This window comes from Sorex araneus, chromosome 1 (genome assembly GCF_027595985.1).
Source record: "Sorex araneus isolate mSorAra2 chromosome 1, mSorAra2.pri, whole genome shotgun sequence".
Classification (NCBI taxonomy): Eukaryota; Metazoa; Chordata; class Mammalia; order Eulipotyphla; family Soricidae; genus Sorex; species Sorex araneus.
Genome location: NC_073302.1, coordinates 9,710,294 through 9,731,704, shown reverse-complemented (window position 1 = coordinate 9,731,704; position 21,411 = coordinate 9,710,294). Strand labels below are relative to the sequence as shown.

Sequence of the window (21,411 nt, the reverse complement as noted above, 5' to 3'; positions counted from 1 at the left end):
AGTGGTGCCTCCTCGAGCAAATAATGAGCAAGGGATGACAGTGATACAGTAATATAAATCCCTTGGAATGGTGTGTGCATAGTGTCTATAAAGGATCAATATCTGCCACTATTATTAATGTTAATAATAATTTTTGGTAAAAAACTACTGCCTAGATATCTATGACGAGGGAGGATCAAATAATTTTCAGGGTAGTAATTCTCTCCCAATGTAGTTTCACGTTATATTAAAGGTAAATGTTAAAAGTTATCTCCTGATGTTCAGGTATTTTGCTTTGTTTTACTTTGTGACACATCCTTCTGTACCCGGGCTTACTCCAGGCAGTGTTCAGAGAGCCATCTGAGGTACTGGTATTGAACATCAGTATGATACACATGCTACCTCTCTGGATGTCCATATCTTTATTGTCACTGTCATGTCCCTGCAATCCTGTTGCTCATGGATTTGCTTGAGTTGGAGCTGGTAACGTCTCCATTGTGAGAAATGTTGTTACTGGTTTTGGAATATGGAATGTTGTGCAGGGGGAGACACTCTCAGTAGCATGCCGGGCTATCCGAAAGGCATGGAGGAATCTAACCCTGGTGGGCTGCATGCTAAGGAAACACCATACCCGCTGTGCTATCGCTCCATCCCACCTTTATGTTATCATAGTAAATTACTAAGATTTCCAGGCATGACACGAGGTAAACACTCATTCAACACTGAGACCGTGTTATTCCTAGAGAGCTTTATGTAGTACATGGGACACAAACATATAGTTTGATGCTTTTTTTCTGAGAAAAAGAAAATTTTCCTCCTGTTTAAGAAGGAAATCTGTTAGTCATAGTGAAGTGATGTATCAATGACATCTGAATGGTACAGACTCTGGTTTATGCATCCTCTGGTTTGAGAAATAGACAGGAGACTTGTTTCAATGTAACACTTTCATATAAATATGGCATTATTGTAAGGTTATGGCTATAAAAGTTATAGAGTTTTCTCTTCATTTCATTCCCAGCGGAAACATGAGCAGCATGAAAAGAGGTAATAGGACCACTGTATCTGAATTTCTGCTTCTGGGACTCCCTATACCTCCAGAACATCAGGGTTTGTTCTTCACCTTATTCCTGGTTATGTACCTGGCCACGGTGCTGGGGAACCTGCTCATCATCCTGCTCATCCGGATGGACTCTCGTCTCCACACACCCATGTACTTCTTCCTCAGCCACTTGGCTCTTACTGACATATGCTACTCATCTGTCACTGTGCCCAAAATGTTGATGGACATGCAGAGCATTCATAAGTCCATCCCCTATGCAGGGTGCGTGTCACAGATGTATTTTTACATATGGTTTGCTTCTGTCGACATCTTTCTTCTTACATTGATGGCCTATGACAGGTATGTGGCCATTTGTCACCCACTTCACTATGCCACTATCATGAGGCAAGAGAAATGTGTCTCATTAGTTTCTGCATCCTGGATCTACTGTTCTCTCCGCTCTCTGTTGCACATCCTCCTCTTCATTCGAGTTTCCTTTTGTGATGACATTACCATCCCCCATTTCTTCTGTGAAATCCCAGTTCTCTTGAAGATGAGCTGTTCAGATGTCTCAGTTAATGAATGGCTTATCTTCATTGAGACTGGAATAATTGTTTTCCTGCCTTTTGCCACTATTGTAGGCTCTTATATTTGGATATGGGCCTCTGTGCTGAAGGATCCTTCTGTTAAGAGATTCTTCAAAGTCCTTTCTACCTGTGGTTCCCATCTCCTTGTGGTGTCTTTATTCTATGGTACAATTGCAGAAGTGTACTTTTTCTCCTCACCATCCATCTCCAGTAATAAAGACATAGCTGCTTCTGTGATGTATATGATAGTCACCCCCATGCTGAACCCTTTCATCTACAGCCTGAGAAACAGAGACATAAAACAGGCCCTAAAATTATTTGTTAACAGAATGAAGTCTTGTAGCTCCAATAACTTAATATGAATGTGTTTTCAAATATATATTATTAAAAACATGGAAGCTATTGTACATGGTATCGCTGGCATTCTGAGTGTTCTGATGAAACTGTCTTTACCCACATGTCAGAGTGGTTGGGATTCTCAGTCACATTCTTCTGACATTTCTCAGACAGATTTCACTGACTGGGGGGATTTTCATAGCAATGACTATAGTTCATGGTGCCGTATTTCAGCTTGTTGAGTTTAGGAATGGGAAAGAGTTAAAGATGATAACTGGCAGGAATGAAAAAAGAAGTTACTTTAACCTATATAAAATGTGTTGTTCTAGTCTTGGAATATTAGTGGTAAAAAGGATGACATGTCCAGGAATACATTCACTCATGGGTGAGGCTCCACCTGAGCATGTGGAGAGCTGCCTGAGCTGCTGAAGTTTGGTGCTTTGGGCTCCTTTGACGCCCGGGTAACTAAGAAACAGAGTACAGTTTCCAAGGCACGTGGGTGACTCAAGAAACTTGAGGATGTTATTGGAGAATGTTACTTGGAGGCACAAATAGTAAAATATATTCCCATCAATCCTGCAATTAGGATACCACTAAAGAAGACAAAGTCAGTCTTGCTGTCCAGGGCACTAGAGGGAAAAAACATTTTATTTCTTAATTTTTTTTTGTTAAAGCACCATGATATACAATTATTCATAGTTGCGTTTTAGACATATTATGTTCCAGCCCTAACCCCATCACCAATGTCTCTGCCCTTCCCCAGGTTTCCCTCCATTTACCTCCTACACCTGCACCCTGCCACCTTGAAAGGCACACTTTCAAGTGTGTACGTTGCAGTTTGGAACTCTTATTTTCAGAGTTGTTGGCTATATGATACGCTCTTCATTTTTTTGAAGAGCGGCCCCTTGGACTTTTGCTGATTCCTATTGCTTCCCGTGGAGACCCACTCCCCTCTTGGCAATACTTAGCTCTTCTTAGCATCAGCACAGCCATTTCGGAAAGAAGCAGCTCTAACCGGCGCTCAGATGAACCTGCCTCACTCTGCCAAACCATCAGTTGGACCAGACACTCTTTATGGGAATCAGCTGAAAAGGCAGAATTACCCTGCATGAAGTCAGTGGAGATAATTACAGAACTGAGTAAGGAAAAGTGTCACCAGGATGTTGTATGAGATGATCAGGAAACCCCCTTGTCTTCTTACAGCATAAAAGGACCCTGGAAACAGGGGAAGGGTGTCCCTCCTACTGGAGGGCGTGGCCCACATGGGTCAGCTTTCTCAGCCTTCTCAGCTGTTTCAGCTCTGAACTCAATGCTTCTTCGACGTGTGACGAATAAACTTTATACCACAAAGCTTATTGTTTTGTGTGTTCTCTCTGATCCAGAACCCTAACACTTCCCATCTAGCTCTACTTTTTAGTTCTTTTCACTTTGTTTCTTAAGTGAAAGAATTTATTGCACCCCAGAGTGCAAGGAAGTAGGAACAATGCTCAATCTAGGTATTATGTATATGGGCAGAAGGAAGAACTGAAAATTTCTGTCTTGCCTATTTCCTAAAGAACCATGGAAGGTGGATCTGGGATAAACAAGCTGGGAACCTTGAGGCCATTACATCACCTAGCTATCTACCTGTTGATCAGTAGTCATTTTTTCCATTTCTTCTTAAGACAGATATCATATTTAACAGGTCTTTGGTGTGGGGGTTCTTTTGAAGAAAAGCGTCAAACAGAAAAAAAAGTACAGAGCTCTCAGAATCTGTGTTGCAAACCATAATGCCCCAAAGTAGAGAGAGAGTCTGGGGGAAAATATCTTCCATAGAGGCAGGGAGAAAGTCGAGATGGGGATATACTGGGGACAATTTTGGTGGAAGATTTGCAATGGTGCAGGGATGGGTGTGCAATCATTGTATGACTGAAGCTCAAACATGAAATCTTTGTAACTGTACCTCATGGTGATCCAACAAAAAAAAGTCAATTAAAATAAAGGAAAGTAGAGAGTTAAGAAATATTTTAATTATTCCTGCATACAAAACATTTCCCCATTTACTACCTCAGCAATGCAGTTTCTATTAAAACAGGGTGTGAGAGCTATTATCATTGATCTATTCTCTCTGAGAGGCCTGTTTCTTTAGGATCATATGTGGTGGAAACACCCCTTGAGGGTTTTTCCTTAAGGTTTTATGTTTCATCTTTCATGGTTTCATGTCTGATGCAAATCAAATTGACACTTTCAATCCATGTCCAGTGGGGTAATTTGCAGGAAATGAGACAGACAAACACCCAGGGACTGTCAAGCCTTAGGTCGCCTGGGCAGTCCATAGTGCTCTCATAGGCTGTTCTTTATTCAGTACAATGTCTCTCGCTTTTCCATCCGCTGGGCAAAGCTGTTGTTGAAAGAGACAAAAAATGACAGTTACTATGCATATCCATACCAATTAGTACAAGTACATGAAGATCTGAGGCCGGGGTATTTTACTTAGTGATAGAAGGCATCCTTACAATACGAAGTCCTAGCAGCTTCCTATTCCATTTTTGTCCATGATATCACTCCATCTCAAGGACACTAAATAGTCTTATTCTATACTTTCCTGGTGCATTTCATGTGGCTTTTCCTTTATTCTATTCTTTCCTCTTTTTATTATTCTTTCCTGGGTGCATGTTTGCAACCTATTTGCAGTCTAATAGCTTAAGGATCTTGTCTAACAGGGTCTCTCCCATCCTTGGGGGTTTTTGTTAGGGGAATGAATTCCCATAGTTTGATTAAGTCCTTGTAAACGTGGACAGGGAAACAGATTGCTCCTCCTTTATCAGATATTCCTGGGCACATTCTGTACATGACCACAGAGAAGTGAGCAGAACTTTCTGTTCTGTGTTCTCCTTAGAGTTGACATTGCCGTAGGATAGGCACGCAGAAATATTGGCAGGGAAATCTGCAAGCTTTCTGAACAAGGGAATGTTTTTTAGGCCTTTCAAGGTGGATCTAATTGAATGGGTGACTAGTCCTACAACTAGTCACCATCAGTGACTAGTCCTACAACTTTCAGAACAGCGAGAATGGGAGCTGAAGCATGGTTCTGATCTCTCTGTGCCCAAGACATAGCACTGGAGCCCACAAGTGAAGGGGTAAGCTATTGGAGAGTGATGTGGAAACAGAGGCCAAAACTTTGGTACTGTGGTCCATCCATCATTTCCAAAGGTCACGTCTTTTTCTTCATCACCTAACCTGATAAGTACTGTAAAGGATTACTATCAGCCCTAAGTAAAGACCAAAAGATGCTGGTGGCCTATGGGAATCTCATCCTGTCCACTCAGATCTGTAGGATGACACCACCAGCTACAGACACAGCTTAGAGAACTGGGAGCCCAGTGTGACAGGATCATAGAGTGAGGGAACTAGGAAGGTAGGTGCATGTGAGTACACGTGTAAGAAGGATCTAGCCCTACTGGGGAAGACCTGTGATGTCTTGTCTTGGGGCAAGGACAAAGAATAGCCTTCAGATGGGAATCTGATGAAGTGTACTGTGAGCAGCTCTCCTACGTTGGTGTCTCAGCTGAGTAAAAAAATTTTTTAAAAAGTAAAAACATTACTTTTTTTCTTGAGGTAATATTATTGTATAATAGACTCAAGTCTGGTGTGCAATATTGTGAAGCTACAATTGTATGAACTACCTTATGGTCATGATCACTCCTCAGAGTAGTTCCCATTCATCACCAGACGCTGGAACTTCTTGGCCCATTTCAGATTCCTAGCTTTTCCCCTATCCAGTCACTACTAATCTATTAATCCTATCTAACAGATCTTTTCTGGTTGCTGTTTTATTTTTTGTTATAAAGTAACATCATTATAACTAAGTTTATAATTTTGATGTACATGACACTATGCTTTCACTACCGCCAAAGAGTAGCATGTAAGCGTGGACTTGGACTGATCTTAGCCTGCATCTCTCCTCCTCACGGCCCGGTACTCAAGGTTCACCTTCAAGACTGAAAGTCAGTCATTGTTCAATACTATCAATTTCCTTTTTATCTTTCTGTCACTGTATCATTGTCATCCCATTGCTCATCCATTTGCTCGAGTGGGCACCAGTAATGTCTTCATCGTGAGACTTGTGACTGTTTTTGGCATATCGAATATGCCACGGGGAGCTTGCCAGGCTCTGCCATGCAGACGGGATACTCTCGTAGCTTGCTGGGCTCTCTGAGAGGGATGGAGGAACTGAACCCAGGTTGATTGTGTGCAAGGCAAATTCCCTGCCACTGTGCTATCTCTCCAGCCTTATCTTTCATTCTAGATTCCAAGAATGATTGAGATCATCTGGCATTTGCCTTTTTCCCCCAGATTTACTTTGCTTAATATGATACCCTCCAATTCCATCCAGGTTTCAGCAAACCACATGATTTTATCTTTCCTTTTGGTTTTGTTCTGTTGTTGGATACTGCTTTCAGTATTTTTAAAAGATGCTTTATGTAAACACCATGGTTTACAAAGTTGTTCATAATAAAGTTGTAATGTTGGCTCCCTCTTTTCAGGTTAGTGGAGTGAAAGGGCGCCATTCCCATCTGTGCCTGCACCTCCTACCCTCGCGCAGTTTTCCTCTGACCCTAGCTCCACCATTTCTGAGCAACACCCACCTAGGCCTTCATCACCTTCCATCGCTGGCCCACTGGTCCGCTCCCTTTTTCAGGTTAGTGGAGTGATCGGGTGCCATCCCATCTGCGCCTGCACCTCCCCCACGCGAGGTCACTCAGCCACATTGTGTTAGTGGGAGTGGCCTCAGAAAAGTGGGCGTGGCTTCAACAAAGTGGGTGTGGCCTTCTCCGGACCTGCAGTTATTTTTTTTTCACATACCGAGCAATTATTTGGTACTTCTCAATATTCATCACCTCTATCCCTGATTAGCATCTTAGAGGGCCTTAAAATACTTCCTAAATAAGTTCCTAGATAATTCCAAATTTCGAAAACTACCTATGAATAGAAGCAGCTATTCAAGCCAAAGCTAACAGACCTCACAGTCAAAAAGTATTGCTTGAACTTTCACCTAAATAATAGAGGAACTTCAGAGAGGGACATGTTCTAGAGGGAGTACGGAAGACATTGATCACCACTGACCAAGCGCATTCAGAATCCTTTTTCACAACCAGAGGTGAACTTCAAGGCCCCTTTTCTATACTACCACAGCAATATGAAGAAACAGCGCAAATCCCCGCCACAAGGGGAGGACGAAGAAAAGAGTCTTGATGCATCAGTAGACCTTACCTACAAACTGGAGCTCTCCTATAAGAATTCACAGGTGAAATCCTCAAGATGTTCAATCAACTCAATCGAAAGTTTGACAAGGTATTCGTCACATTAAAGGAGGACCTCACAGAAACGATACAACAGACAGCTGAGAAATTACGGGAAGAAATGAGAACAGAAAGAAAAAACCTACAGAAGGAAATGTCACAAGTAAAGGATTCCGTAGATGAATTAAAAACTCAGTGGGTGCCCTCAACAATAGAATGACTGCAGCAGAGGACAGAATCAGTGAGCTTGAAGATCAGCTCCAGGAAGCCTATAGGCAAAAACAATCAATGGGGAGAGACCTCAAAATAGCTCTAGGGAGAATTAGAGTCCTAGGGGATGAATTCAAGAGGAACAACATTAGAATCATTGGACTACCAGAAGGACAGGGAAACAAGCCCAATGAAAAAGCCACAGTCAAAAAAATCATTTCTGGAAAGATCCCAGAGCTGGACAATGCAGACATCCAGATTCAAGGAGACAGAAGGTTACCAGCTAAAAGAGAACCTAACAGAAAAACTCCAAGACATATCATAGTTAGGATGATGGACATAACAGATAGAGGCACATTACTGCAAGTCGCAAGGTCGAGGAAGGAAATCACATACAATGGAGCACCCCTTATGTTCACAGCAGACCTATTGGAAGAAACCCTTCAAGCTCAAAGGCAGTGGTGGGATATAGTGAAAAAACTCAATGAAATGAATGCCTCACCAAGAATACTTTATCCGGCCAAACTCTCATTCAAACTCGAAGGAATTATACATTATTTTGGGGATAAACAACAACTCAGGAACTTCATAGACTCTAAACCAAACCGAAAACAAGGTCTAAAGGGGCTACTATAAGAAAAGAAAAACTCTACAAGCACAACAAACATTTACAGAAAGATGGCACAAAACCCTATGACAATAATCTCTCTCAATGTCAATGGTCTTAATTCACCAATTAAGAGACACAGACTGGCAAAATGGATTCAGAGACTCAACCCAATATTCTACTGCCTGCAAGAAATACGTCTGAATAGCCAGAACTAACACAGACTCAAAGTCAAAGGATGGAAAACAATTCTGCAAGCAAACAACTCCCTCAAAAAAGCTGGGGTGGATTTTCTAGTATCAGACAACATAGACTTCAAGTTGAAAAAGATTAGAAGGGATAGTGAAGGCCACTTTTTATTAATCAAGGGACATGTACAGCAGGAAGAAATCACACTGCTAAACGTGTATGCACCCAATGAGTGGCCAGCTAAATACCTACAACAGGTTCTAACAGACCTTAAGAAGGACATTGTGGGCAACACAATAGTAGTTGGAGACTTCAACACTGCCCTGTCTCCTCTGCACAGATCAAGAAGATTAATACTCACCAAGGAAATACTGGCTTTAGAAGAAGAAATAGAAGAGAGAGGTCTAATAGATCTATACAGAGCTCTATATCCAAAAAATGGGAAGACACATTCTTTTCCAGTGCACAGGGAACATTTTCCAGAATAGACCATGCGCTGGGCCACGGAACATACCTCAACAGAATCAACAAAATAGACATTGTACCAGCTATTTTTTCAGACCATGATGCACTGAAAATAGAAGCTAATCATGGACAGATGCAGAAAAATAAATCAAACACCTGGGAATTAAACAGCTCAATGTTGAACAATGAGTGGGTCAAGAAGGAAATCAAGGAGGAAATCAAAAGATACCTGGAAACAAATGAGAATGAAGACATGAGCTACCAGACCCTGTGGGACGCAGCTAAAGCCATTTTAAGGGGAAAATTTATAGCTCTGCAAGCATATCTAAGGAAGGAAGAAAGGGCCCGCATATATAACTTGACTTCACAACTCAAGACTTAGAAAAGAACCAATAAAAGGAGCCCAAGGCAGGCAGAAAGAAAGAGATAATAAAACTTAGAGCAAAAATTAACGACAGGGAAACCCAAAAGAAAATTCGAAAGATCAATGAAACCAAGAGCTGGTTCTTTGAGAAAATAAATAAGATTGATAAACCACTAGCAAGACTCACAAAGATAGAGAGAGAACACTTATAAATCGAATGAGAAATGAAAAGGGGGACATCGCAGTAGAAACCAATGAAATTCAAAAGATCATCAGAGACTACTTTGAAAATCTGTATGCCACAAAACAAAAGAACCTAGAAGAAATGGATAAATGCCTGGATTCCTATAATCTCCGAAAGCTGAACCACGAAGACCTGGATTTTCTGAATATTCCTATTAAAGTCAAGGAAATTGAAACAGTAATCAAAAGTCTTCCCAATAACAAAAGCCCAGGCCCAGAGGGATTCATTAGCAAATTCTTCCAAACATTTAAAGAGGTCCTATTGCCAGTTCTTCTCAAGCTTTTCCAAGAAATTGAAAAAAAAGAAACCCTACCAAACAGTTTCTATGAGGCTCACATCTCCCTAATACCAAAAGCAAATAAGGACACCACAAAAAAAGAAAACTTCAGGCCAATATCCCTGATGAACACAGATGCGAAGATTCTCAACAAAATATTAGTAAACAGAATTCAACAACTCATCGAAAAGATCATACACCACGACCAAGTGGGATTCATCCTGGGGATGCAAGGATGGTTTAACATTCGGAAAACAATCAACATAATCCATTATATCAACAAAAGAAAAGATAAAAATATTATAATCATATCAATAGATGCAGAGAAAGCCTTTGACAAGATCCAGCACCCGTTTATGATGAAAACTCTCGCCAAAAGGGCTATAGAAGGGACCTTCCTCAATATAGTCAAAGCCATCTACCACAAGCCTACGGCAAGCATCATTCTCAATGGGGAAAATCTAAGACCCTTCCCACTGAGAACAGGGAAAAGACACGGATGCCCACTCTCTCCTCTTCTGTTCAATATAGTACTGGAAGCTCTTGCAATTGCGATTAGGCAAGAAAAAGATATTATGGGCATTCAGGTAGGAAAGAAAGAAATCTATCTCTCACTGTTCGCTGATGATATGATATTATACTTAGAAAACCCAAAAACCTCTACCAAGAAACTCCTAGAAACAATAGACTCATATAGTAAAGTTGCAGGCTATAAAATCAATACCCAAAAGTCCATGGCTTTCTTATATGCAAATAGTGAGAGAGAAGAAAGCAACATGATAAAAGCTACCCCATTCACAATTGTGCCTCAAAAAATCAAATACCTGGGAATCAGCTTAACTAAGGAGGTAAAGAACTTGTACAATGAAAACTAAAAAACGCTACTTCCGGAAATAAAAGAAGACAGGAGGAAATGGAAAAATATCCCCTGCTCATGGATTGGAAGAATTAATATTGTCAAAATGGCAATTCTCCCCAAAGCATTGTACAAATTCAATGCGATCCCTATAGAAATACCTTTGTCATTCTTCAAAGAAATGGAGCAAGTGCTCCTGAAATGCATATGGAACAATAAGCCCCCACGAATAGCTAAAGCAGTTCTTGGGGAAAAGAAAATGGGAGGAATCAACCTCCCCAACTTCCAACTCTACTACAAAGCGGTAGTCATTAAAACAGCTTGGTACTGGAACAAAGGCAGAGCAGCAGACCAATGGAACAGGGTTGAATACGCTGACACATCCCCCCAAGTATATGAACATCTAATCTTTGATAAGGGAGCAAGTAATGTGAAGTGGAGCAAGGAAAGCATGTTTAACAAATTGTGCTGGCAAAACTGGACAGCTACATGCAAAAAAATGGGCCTAGACCTCCACCTATCACCTTGTACGATAGTCAGATCAAAATGGATTAAAGACCTCAACATCAGACCACAAACCATAAGGTACATTGAAGACAAGGTCGGCAAAACCCTCCACAACATTGAAGCCAAAGGTATCTTCAAAGCTGACACGCCACTGGCCAAGCAGGTCAAAACGGAGATAAATAAATGGGACTATCTCAAACTAAGAAGCCTCTGCACCTCAAGAGAAACAGTGACAAAAGTACAAAGACAATCTACAGAATGGGAAAGGATATTTATGCAGTACCCACCCGATAAGGGGTTGATATCAAGGATATAAAATGCACTGGTTGAACTCCACAAGAAGAAAACTGCCAACACGATCAAAAAATGGGGTGATAAAATGAACAGAAATTTTCCCAAAGAAGAAATCCGAATAGCTCAGAGGCACATGAGAAAATGTTCAACATCACTAATCATCAGGGAGATGCAGATCAAAACAACCATGAGATATCATCTCACACCACAGAGACTGGCCCACATCTCCAAAAACAAAAACAACCGGTGTTGGCGTGGATGTGGGGAGAAAGGGACTCTTCTTCACTCAACATTGTAAAATAAAGATTTTTTAAAAACCCAATACAGGAAGCTTATTGAGAGATGGTTCTTTGAAATGACAAGTAAATTGACAAGTCTTTAGCAATAGTCAAAAAAAAGAAGAGCACCTCCATCCAAAGGGGTCTAGGAAGGGACTTCAGGGTCTGGAGCAGAGGTTTCTTATGGAGGAGGTTCATGTACACTTTATAGCTCTGCACATGCTCCAGGAACTTACAGGAATTAATCCAGGAGTATTTTCTAGGTATCACAACTTGTGCATCAATCCCCCAAAATAAATAATATTAGATTAGCCACTGGCAGTATAAAAGTTGATGTCCTGTAAGTCCTTTTAGCTCAGTTCCCTTATGCACTTGGTCCTACGTTTCTGTCCAATACCAGCTCATCAGATTGCTGATCTCTTGCATTTTATTAACTTCGATTCTCCCCTTTCCTGATGTAATAGAAATGTTCCGTAGCTTCAAATGTCCACAGTTCTGACTTGAGTAGCGTTGAGATAATGAAAAATCTTCTCATTCATTGAATATGGAGAATTTCCATGAATTTGCTCATCATGATGCCTCACAGGAGGTTGTGAAACCATTTAATGTTTATATGTTGTTTGTGTTGATACCCCAGGAGCACTTAAACAACCGACAATTTTGGCCATCTTGACAATCTCTTTATTTTTTTTTAATTTATTTATTTTTAATTAGAGAATCACCGTGAGGGTACAGTTACAGATTTATACACTTTTGTGCTTATACTTCCCTCATACAAAGTTTGGGAACCCATCCCTTCACCAGTGCCCATTCTCCACCACCCGTAAACCCAGTGTCCCTCCCACCCTCCCCAATCCCATCTCCCCCCCACCCCACCCTGCCACTGTGGCAAGGCATTCCCTTCTGTTTTCTCTCTCTAATTAGCTGTTGTGGGTTGCAATAAAGGTGTTGAGTGGCCGCTGTGCTCAGTCTCTAGCCCTCATTCAGCCCGCAACTCCCTTCCCCCACATGGCCTTCGACTACAATGTAGTTGGTGATCGCTTCTCTGAGTTGACCTTTCCCCGGAACGTGAGGCCAGCCTCGAAGCCATGGAGTCAACCTCCTGGTACTTATTTCTACAGTTCTTGGGTGTTAGTCTCCCACTCTGTTATTCTATATACCATAGATGAGTGCAATCTTTCTATGTCTGTCTCTCACTTTCTGACTCATTTCACTCAGCATGAAACTTTTCATGCCCATCCACTTAACTACAAAATTCTTGACCTCCTTTTTTCTAACAGCTGCATAGTATTCCATTGTATAGATTGACAATCTCTTTAAACTCTCGCTTCTCATTCAGTATTCATATATAAGAAAACCATGGATTTTTGGGGTGTTGATTTTATAGCCTGCCACTTTACTACATGGACCTATTGTTTCTAGGAACTTTTCTGTTGAATCTTTAGGGTTTTCTAAGTATAGTATCAAATTCCCTGCAAATAGTGATAAATTGACCTCTTCCTTTCCTACTGTATACCCTTGATATCTTTTTCTTGTCTTGAACAATTTTTTGAATTCCTATTATCCTATTAATTTTTCACTTGTCTTTTAAAATTAATTTTAGATTATCATTTCTAGACTTGGGTATTTGAATAACCTACCTGTGCCTACCTATGAAAGAAAAAACTTTCATATTTATAAGTTCTGTCTTTCCCTGGCTGAACAATTAAAAGATGGTGAAAGAAGGGAAACCTTCGGCAGGTATCAATATTGAGACGACAGGGATGCTTGTTTACACTAAAAAAATCTTGAATAGACTAAAAGAACGTGACCTCATTTGAAACCAACTAAAATTTTCAGGATTGTACTAAGCTGTGATAAGGTATGAGAGGGAAGAATAAGATGCTTATCTTCTGTGCTATTAGGAAAATTTTTTTTGGAGAGGGAGGGTCCAAGAATCATATGCAAATGGTCTCTCTGCAGTAAGTCTGAAAGTGGCCCAATCCGACCTCCAACATGTGGGATATGTATCACTATATGTTAGGATTAGAGGAAGCCTGTTAGATACAAAGGACTGATTTTCTGAATATTTGTATCTCATAACTATGTCTATTTGTAGAGATACTTAGATCTTTATTAAGGAAGTAGGAGTATGTAACTGAGGGTGATAGGAACCAGTTGTATGAGTGATTCAGTCACTCCAATTGTGTAGCAATATCAAGGATTCTATATGCATTATTCTTTTGTTGGAATATACAAAGTGATAGCAACAGTGAGCATGTGCTATGCATCTGAGTCCTTAAGCATGATTGACCTCATTGATACTTAATGAAATCTTCGTGATGATTGACTTTTTACTCTCTAAATTTTATAACTTCTGCCTCAAAGGTTAAGGGAAGTTACTTTACTTATGTAGCGTCAACAGTGAATGAATGTTGGATCCTGCATCCAGCCCTGGCTACCAACCCATTGGCTGGTGTTGGAGCAGCTGAGCGATTTCTGCTTCGGCCTGAATTTTGCAGGCAGGGAACAGCCAAGATGCCCCTGATACCTGGGACCTTCTCTCAGGTGGCCCAAGCAGCTCAGTTCCTCCAGCCCCTGCCCGAGCTATTCCCCAGGGTCTGATTGGACTGGAGGCAATTACTCTACTTTCTTTTCTTAACCAGGAGCTTAGGGAGATTGGCTTGCTCTTCTCCATAAGATCTATAAAGTGGTGCTCTTCTTGACGTTCTGGGTATCAGAACAGAAAGTTCAGGAGGTGAGGGGCTTATGGATGCTTCTTTCTACTCTTTTTATTCTGATGTCTATGATAGCAGGTGGTGAGTCAGAAACTGGATGGGAAGGTACCTGAGCTACTCATGAGTGCTGAGCACAGAGTGAGGAGTGAGGTGTGCATCCAGGACAGAAATATCTGTCTCTGTGTGTTTCAAAATATGTGTGATTTGCGTATGAGTCTATGTGTTGATTCCTGTTGGTGTGATGTCAATATTTGTATGTTTCTTCAAAAATTGTGTTGGATGTGTGTGATATATCTCCTTATATAGAAAGGAAAATGGAGAAAAACACAAGGACATAAGACGAGACATGGATGTAGAAACTGTGGAAGATGCATGCTATACATGATTGGATACTTTCCTCTCATTGGTCAGAAAACACAGAGCCAAATAAATTTCAATTAAGTACATGAAGAGCAGTACTGAGTGTGATTTGGGATGTGTGGTTAAAACCTGCTCTGTTCTCCTTCAGTGACTTACATATTGTCCTCTGTGTGCAGATCTAATATTTAAATATGAGACTGTAATGTCTGATCAGACAAATTTGTTTCCAGCTACAGAGGGCAGTTTTCTAAACTTGCCAAAAATAAACACGGGAAAAAGGCTCAAAACACTTAGACATATACTATGTTGAATATTGACTTATTGAGTATTTCACTTATTATACTCTTTGTATTTGCTCATGTCTTTGTAAAAGTAGTGGTGGTTTAAGTTAATGACTAGGAAGCACCTATCTCACCAATGCATATCTAATGGACTGTCAATAGTGATTACAATACTACACTGATTAAATATGTTCATGTGTGTTTCCACCTCTATCACATAATACATACTGTGCCAGTACCTCAATATGTAATATTAAGATATTATCTGAAGTCTGATTCTTACATATCTGTATCTGAAATAATTTCCAGTTTTAAAGGGTAAATATTTGATCGCAATACAATATCACAACTTCAAATGAAAAATGTACACAAGTTATTTAGTATCATGCCTGGCATACAAAAAGTTCTCAAAGAAGATGAAGTATAACCTTTATCTCTCCCCAACTGTTGAAGTGTTATTGTCATCAAGATTCTTATTTCTCCAATGTCTTAGCGATCATAGGATAAAATGCTAAGGAATTTAAGAAAACTCCTATACAGGCCCTTCTCATAATCTTGGACACGGCCTGACATTTCCAGCTCATGCTGAGCTGTCTTCTGAGGTCTTGCCTGCATAGAATCTCCCACAATGGTCTGCTAATTTTCTTCTAGTTTCTTCCAGGGAAGACATACACAGAACATGTCCATGAGCATCCTGGCCTTGATGGAAGGCTCAAGTCACTGTCATTCCAGGTGGACACGAATCAAAATAGTCAGTGTCTCTAAGTAATATACTGGTTCCTAGTGGACTTGTCCATCTTCTCCTATACCTGAATACAAAGGTCAGTATGGTTCATTCTTGGCAGTATTTGTTTGGCAATTCTAACCTCAATCTTAGAACTTCTAAGGAATATTGAGTTTGAAGTCTACCATTAGAGAGCGGAGGTCAAACGTTTTTCCACTTATGTCTAAATTATCAGGTTGTTCATATCTTTCAAATAATGCTGTCATATATACCATTTAAGTTGCTTTATATATTATAGAGAACCAAATAAATATTTATTTAAAATTAAAATGTTCAAAACACTGGGGATTATATGATTCATAAATATCATAACTTTAGAAGTGAAGTGATATTATAAAACATATCTGGTTACCATAACAAAAAGAATTATGAGTATTATATACAGTGGTTCGAAGATATTATCCCTAAATAATGTATTTTCATCTATTTTACTTATGAATGATGTAACTTTGCATATTCAGATAACATATCTATTGTCCCCAGTTATTAAACTGGATTAAATGCTGCTTTTTGTTGTGCTCTGTTGAGATTTTATAAATAAAATTGGATATAAACTATGCACAAAACAGTAACAACAAGTCTTACAATGAAAATGTTACTGGTGCCTTCTCGAGCAAATAATGAGCAAGGGATGACAGTGATACAGTGATATAAATCCCTTGGAATGGTGTGTGCATAGTGTCTATAAAGAATCAATATCTGCCACTATTGTTAATGTTAATAAATTTTTTGGTAAAAAAAACTACTGCCTGATATCTCTGAGCAGGGAGCATCCAACAATTTACAGGGTAGTAATTCTCTCCCAATGTAGTTTCACGTTATATTAAAGGTAAATGTTGAAAGTTATCAACTGATGTTCAGGTATTTTGCTTTGTTTTACTTTGTGACACATCCTGCTATGCCCGGGCTTACTCCTGGCAGTGTTCAGAGAGCCATCTGAGGTCCTGGTATTGAACATCAGTATGATACACATGATACCTCCTGGATGTCCATATCTTTATGTTGTCACTGTCATGTCCCTGCCATCCTTTGCTCATGGATTTGCTCGACTGGGAGCCAGTAACGTCTCCATTGTAAGAAATGTTGTTACTGGTTTTGGAATATGGAATGTTGTGCAGGGGGAGATACTCTCGGTATCAAGCCAGGCTCTTCAAGAGGCATGGAGGAATCTAACCCTAGTTGTCCGTGTGCTAAGGAAACTCCATACCTGCTCTGCTATCGCTCCATCCCACCTTTATGTTATCATAGTAAATTAATAAGATTTCCAGGCATGACACAAGGTAAACACTCATTCAACACTGAGACCGTGTTATTCCTAGAGAGCTTTATGTAGTACATGGGACACAAAGATATAGTTTGATGCTTTTTTACTGAAAAAAAAATTTTTCCTCCAATTCAAGAAGGAAATCTGATAGTCATAGTGAAGTGATATATCAATGGCATCTGAATGGTACAGGCTCTGGTTTTTGCATTCTCTGGTTTGAGAAATAGAAAGGAGACTTGTTTCAATGTAACATTTTCATATAAATATGGCATTATTATAAGGTTATGGCTATAAAAGTAACAGAGTTTTCTCTCCATTTCATTCCCAGCGGAAACATGAGCAGCATGAAAAGAGGTAATAGGACCACTGTGTCTGAATTTATGCTTCTGGGACTCCCTATACCTCCAGAACATCAGGGTTTGTTCTTCACCTTATTCCTGGTTATGTACCTGGCCACGGTGCTGGGGAACCTGCTCATCATCCTGCTCATCCGGATGGACTCTCGTCTCCACACCCCCATGTACTTCTTCCTCAGCCACTTGGCTCTCACTGACATATGCTTCTCATCTGTCAATGTGCCCAAAATGCTGATGGACATGCAGAGCATTCACAAGTCCATCCCCTATGCAGGGTGTGTGTCACAGATATATTTTTACATATGGTTTGGTTGTGTCGACATCTTTCTTCTTACATTGATGGCCTATGACAGGTATGTGGCCATTTGTCACCCACTTCACTATGCCACTATCATGAGGCAAGAGAAATGTGTCTCATTAGTTTCTGCATCCTGGATCTACTGTTCTCTCCGCTCTCTGTTGCACACCCTCCTCTTGGTTCGAGTGTCCTTTTGTGATGACATTACCATCCCCCACTTCTTCTGTGAACTCCCGGTTCTCTTGAAGATGAGCTGTTCAGATGTCTCAGTTAATGAATGGGTTATCTTCATTGAGACTGGAATAATTGTTTTTCTGCCTTTTGCCACTATTGTGGGCTCTTATATTCGTATATGGGCCTCTGTGCTGAAGGATCCTTCTGCTAAGAGATTCTTCAAAGTCCTTTCTACCTGTGGTTCCCATCTCCTCGTTGTGTCTTTATTCTATGGTACAGTTGCAGAAGTATATTTTTTCTCCTCACCATCCATCTCCAGTAATAAAGACATAGCTGCTTCTGTGATGTATATGATAGTCACCCCCATGCTGAACCCTTTCATCTACAGCCTGAGAAACAGAGATATAAAACAGGCCCTAAAATTATTTGTTAACAGAATGAAGTCTTGTAGCTTCAATAACTTAATATGAATGTTTTTTCTATATATATTAGTATAAACATGGAAGCTATTGTACATGGAATCTTTGGCTTTCTGAGTGTTCTAATGAAACTGTCTTCTCCCACATGTCAGAGTGTTTGGGATTCTCACGTCACATTCTTCTGACATTTCTCAAACAGATTTCACTGACTGGGGGAATTTTCATACCAGTGAATAAAGTTCATGTTGCCTTATTTCAGCTTGTTGAGTTTAGGAATGGGAAAGAGTTAAAGATGATAACTGGCAAGAATGAAAAAGAAGTTACTTTAACCAATGTAAAATGTGTTGTTCTAGTCTTGGAATATTAGTGGTGTAAAGGATGACATGTCCAGGAATACATTCACTCATGGGTGAGGCTCCACCTGAGCATGTGGAGAGCTGCCTGAGCTGCTGAAGTTTGGTGCTTTGGGCTCCTTTGACGCCCGGGTAACTAAGAAACAGAGTAGTGTTTCCAAGCCACGTGGGTGACTCAAGAAACTTGAGGATGTTATTTGGAGAATGTTACTTGGAGGCACAAATAGTAAAATACATTCCCATCAACTCCTGCAATTGAGATACCACTAAAGAAGACAAAGGCAGTCTTGCTGTCCAGGGCACTAGAGGGAATAAACATTTTATTTCTTTTTTTTTTTTAATCTAGTAATATAATTTTTTTAATTTAAATTTTATTGAATCACCATGTGGAGGGTTACAAAGTTCTCATGATTATGTCAGTTATACAGTACTCAAACACCCTTCCCTTCACCCGTGCCCATATTCCATCACCAACCACCCCATTATACCTCCCGCCCCCTCCCACCCCCCAGGTCCCCGCCCTTGTAAGTGATAAGTTTCACTTTGTTTACGCTTTATCTTGGTTACAGTCCATGTTTCAACACATAATTCACTATTGTTGCTAGGGTTTCCCCCCAAAAAAGAGAAGACAGTCCCACTGTCAAGGAAGCATTTGATAGCTCTCCATTGCTGAGAATGTAGAGATATTAAGTCCCGCTGTTTGTTGCATAACTTTTCTATTTTTTTCCCCCCTCGTCCCGCGCCACCGAGATCACGCCTGTTTAGTAATCACCACGCTGCCTGACAAAGGGAAACAAACCAAAAGAGATGGTTATTTCTCGTCATCAGCCCGCGTGGGGCTCTAGCTTAGTTGATAGTCTGGTATAATGTCTGCAAGCAGTTTCTGGAACCAAAAGTAATACGCTGGTATCGGCCCCGGCTCAAGGTTCCACCAGCGTCCCGCTGTTCCAAGTACATAATAATTTATTCCCTTGCATCCGATTCCCACGCCACCAGGTCCGTGTCAGCTTAATGGACATCATACTATGGTTAACGCCACGCCGCGTTTTTTCCCGAGAAAGAAGGATATTTCTTCTCAGCCGGCGTGGGGATATGGCTTAGTTCAGTCTATAGAGATGGCTACCACTTTGGTGGCCTTCAATATTTCAGCAAAAGACTTACTATTCTTGTTAGGATCTCCCACCAAAGTCCGACCCGTTAAAGTCCAGGGAAAATTCTGCCTAAAATTCTATCCCTACAATCTTTTACCCTTTAACAAAAAACTTAGCACTATTGTTTGGAGTTTCCCCCCACGTTAAGCCCTGCCAAAAAGGAACATTTACACGTTGCTGACAATCAAACAGTCAAAAGATATTAGGTTTTGGATTTCTATATGAAGTCCAAGGAAGATTCTTTTGGTAATTGCATCACTCGCTGGCAGCGCCTGGGCCAGAAGCTCCCAGCACACAGTTTGGAGGCATTTTGGGGGCGCCGCTCATGTCCAAAGTGGTTCAGTTGCCTCCGGGGTCGATCTCGCGCGGGGCCGCAAAGCAACATTTTATTTCTTAATTTTTTTTGTTAATCACCATGATATACAATGATTCGTAGTTGAGTTTTAGACAAATTATGTTCCAGCCCTAACCCCATCACCAGTGTCTCTGCCCCTCCCCACGTTTCCCTCCATTTCCCTCCCACACCTGCATCCTGCCACCTTGAAAGGAACATTTTCAAGTGTGTAGTTGCAGTTTGGAACTCTTATTTTCAGAGTTGTTGGCTATATGATACGCTCTTCATTTTGTTGAAGAGCGGCCCCTTGGCCTTTTGCTGATTCCTATTGCTTCCCGTGGAGACCCACTCCCCTCTTGGCAATACTTAGCTCTTCTTAGCATCAGCACAGCCATTTCAGAAAGAATCAGCTCTAACCGGCGCTCAGATGAACCTGCCTCACTCTGCCAAACCATCAGTTGGACCAGACATTCTTTATGGGAATCAGCTGAAAAGGCAGAATTACCCTGCATGAAGTCAGTGGAGATAACTACAGCACTGAGTAAGGAAAAGTGTCAGGAGGATGTTGTATGAGATAATCAGGAAAGCCCCCTGTCCTCTTTGAGCATAAAAGGATCCTGGAAACAAGGGGAAGAGTCTCTCCCCTACTGGAGGGCATGGCCCACATGGGTCAGCTTTCTCAGCCTTCTCAGCTTTTTCAGCTTCTGAACTCAATGCTTCTTAGACTTGTGCTGAATAAACGTTATACCGCAAAGCTTATTGTTTTGTGTGTTCTCTCTGATCCAGAACCCTAACACTTCCCATCTAGCTCTACTCTTTAGTTCTTTTGACTTTGTTTCTTAAGTGAAAGACTTTATTGCACCCCAGAGTGCAAGGAAGTAGGAACAATGCTCAATCTAGGTATTATGTATACGGGCAGAAGGAAGAAATTAAGATTTCTGTCTTGCCTATTTCCTAAAGAACCATGGAAGGTGGATCTGGGATAAACAAGCTGGGAACCTTGAGGCCATTACATCACCTAGCTATCTACCTGTTGATCAGTAGTCATTTTTTCCATTTCTTCTTAAGACAGAGATCATATTTAACAGGTCTTTGTTGTGGGGGTTCTTTTGAAGAAAAGCGGCAAACAGAAAAAAAAAGTACAGAGCTCTCAGAATCTGTGTTGCAAACCATAATGCCCCAAAGTAGAGAGAGATTCTGGGGGAAAATGTCTTCCATAGAGGCAGGGAGAAAGTCGAGATGGGGATATACTGGGGACAATTGTGGTGGAAGATTTGCACTGGTGCAGGGATGGGTGTGCAATCATTGTATGACTGAAACTCGAACATGAAATCTTTGTAACTGTACCTCATGGTGATCCAACAAAAAAAAGTGAATTAAAATAAAGGAAAGTAGAGAGCTAAGAA

The 21,411-nt window shown here is 40.7% G+C and overlaps 1 protein-coding gene across 1 annotated transcript; it reads left to right on the top strand.

Annotated features, from left to right (window-relative positions):
• The first annotated feature begins 1,004 nt into the window (after positions 1-1,004).
• Positions 1,005-18,218, top strand: LOC129401586 (uncharacterized). Its single transcript, XM_055124308.1, has 3 exons — positions 1,005-1,944; positions 13,910-14,112; positions 17,202-18,218. The coding sequence occupies exons 1-3, from the start codon at positions 1,005-1,007 to the stop codon at positions 18,216-18,218; spliced, it is 2,160 nt and encodes a 719-aa protein (XP_054980283.1).
• The last annotated feature ends 3,193 nt before the right edge of the window (positions 18,219-21,411 follow it).

What these genes read in the sequence shown, in the direction of transcription:
- LOC129401586 (XM_055124308.1), top strand. Translation starts at nt 1,005, where the DNA reads ATGAGCAGCATGAAAAGAGGTAATAGGACCACTGTATCTGAATTTCTG. An exon ending in TGTTAACAGAATGAAGTCTT is followed by an intron (nt 1,945 to 13,909) that starts GTAGCTCCAATA and finishes TTACTTATGTAG; the next exon opens with CGTCAACAGTGAATGAATGT. An exon ending in TGCCCGAGCTATTCCCCAGG is followed by an intron (nt 14,113 to 17,201) that starts GTCTGATTGGAC and finishes CATTATTATAAG; the next exon opens with GTTATGGCTATAAAAGTAAC.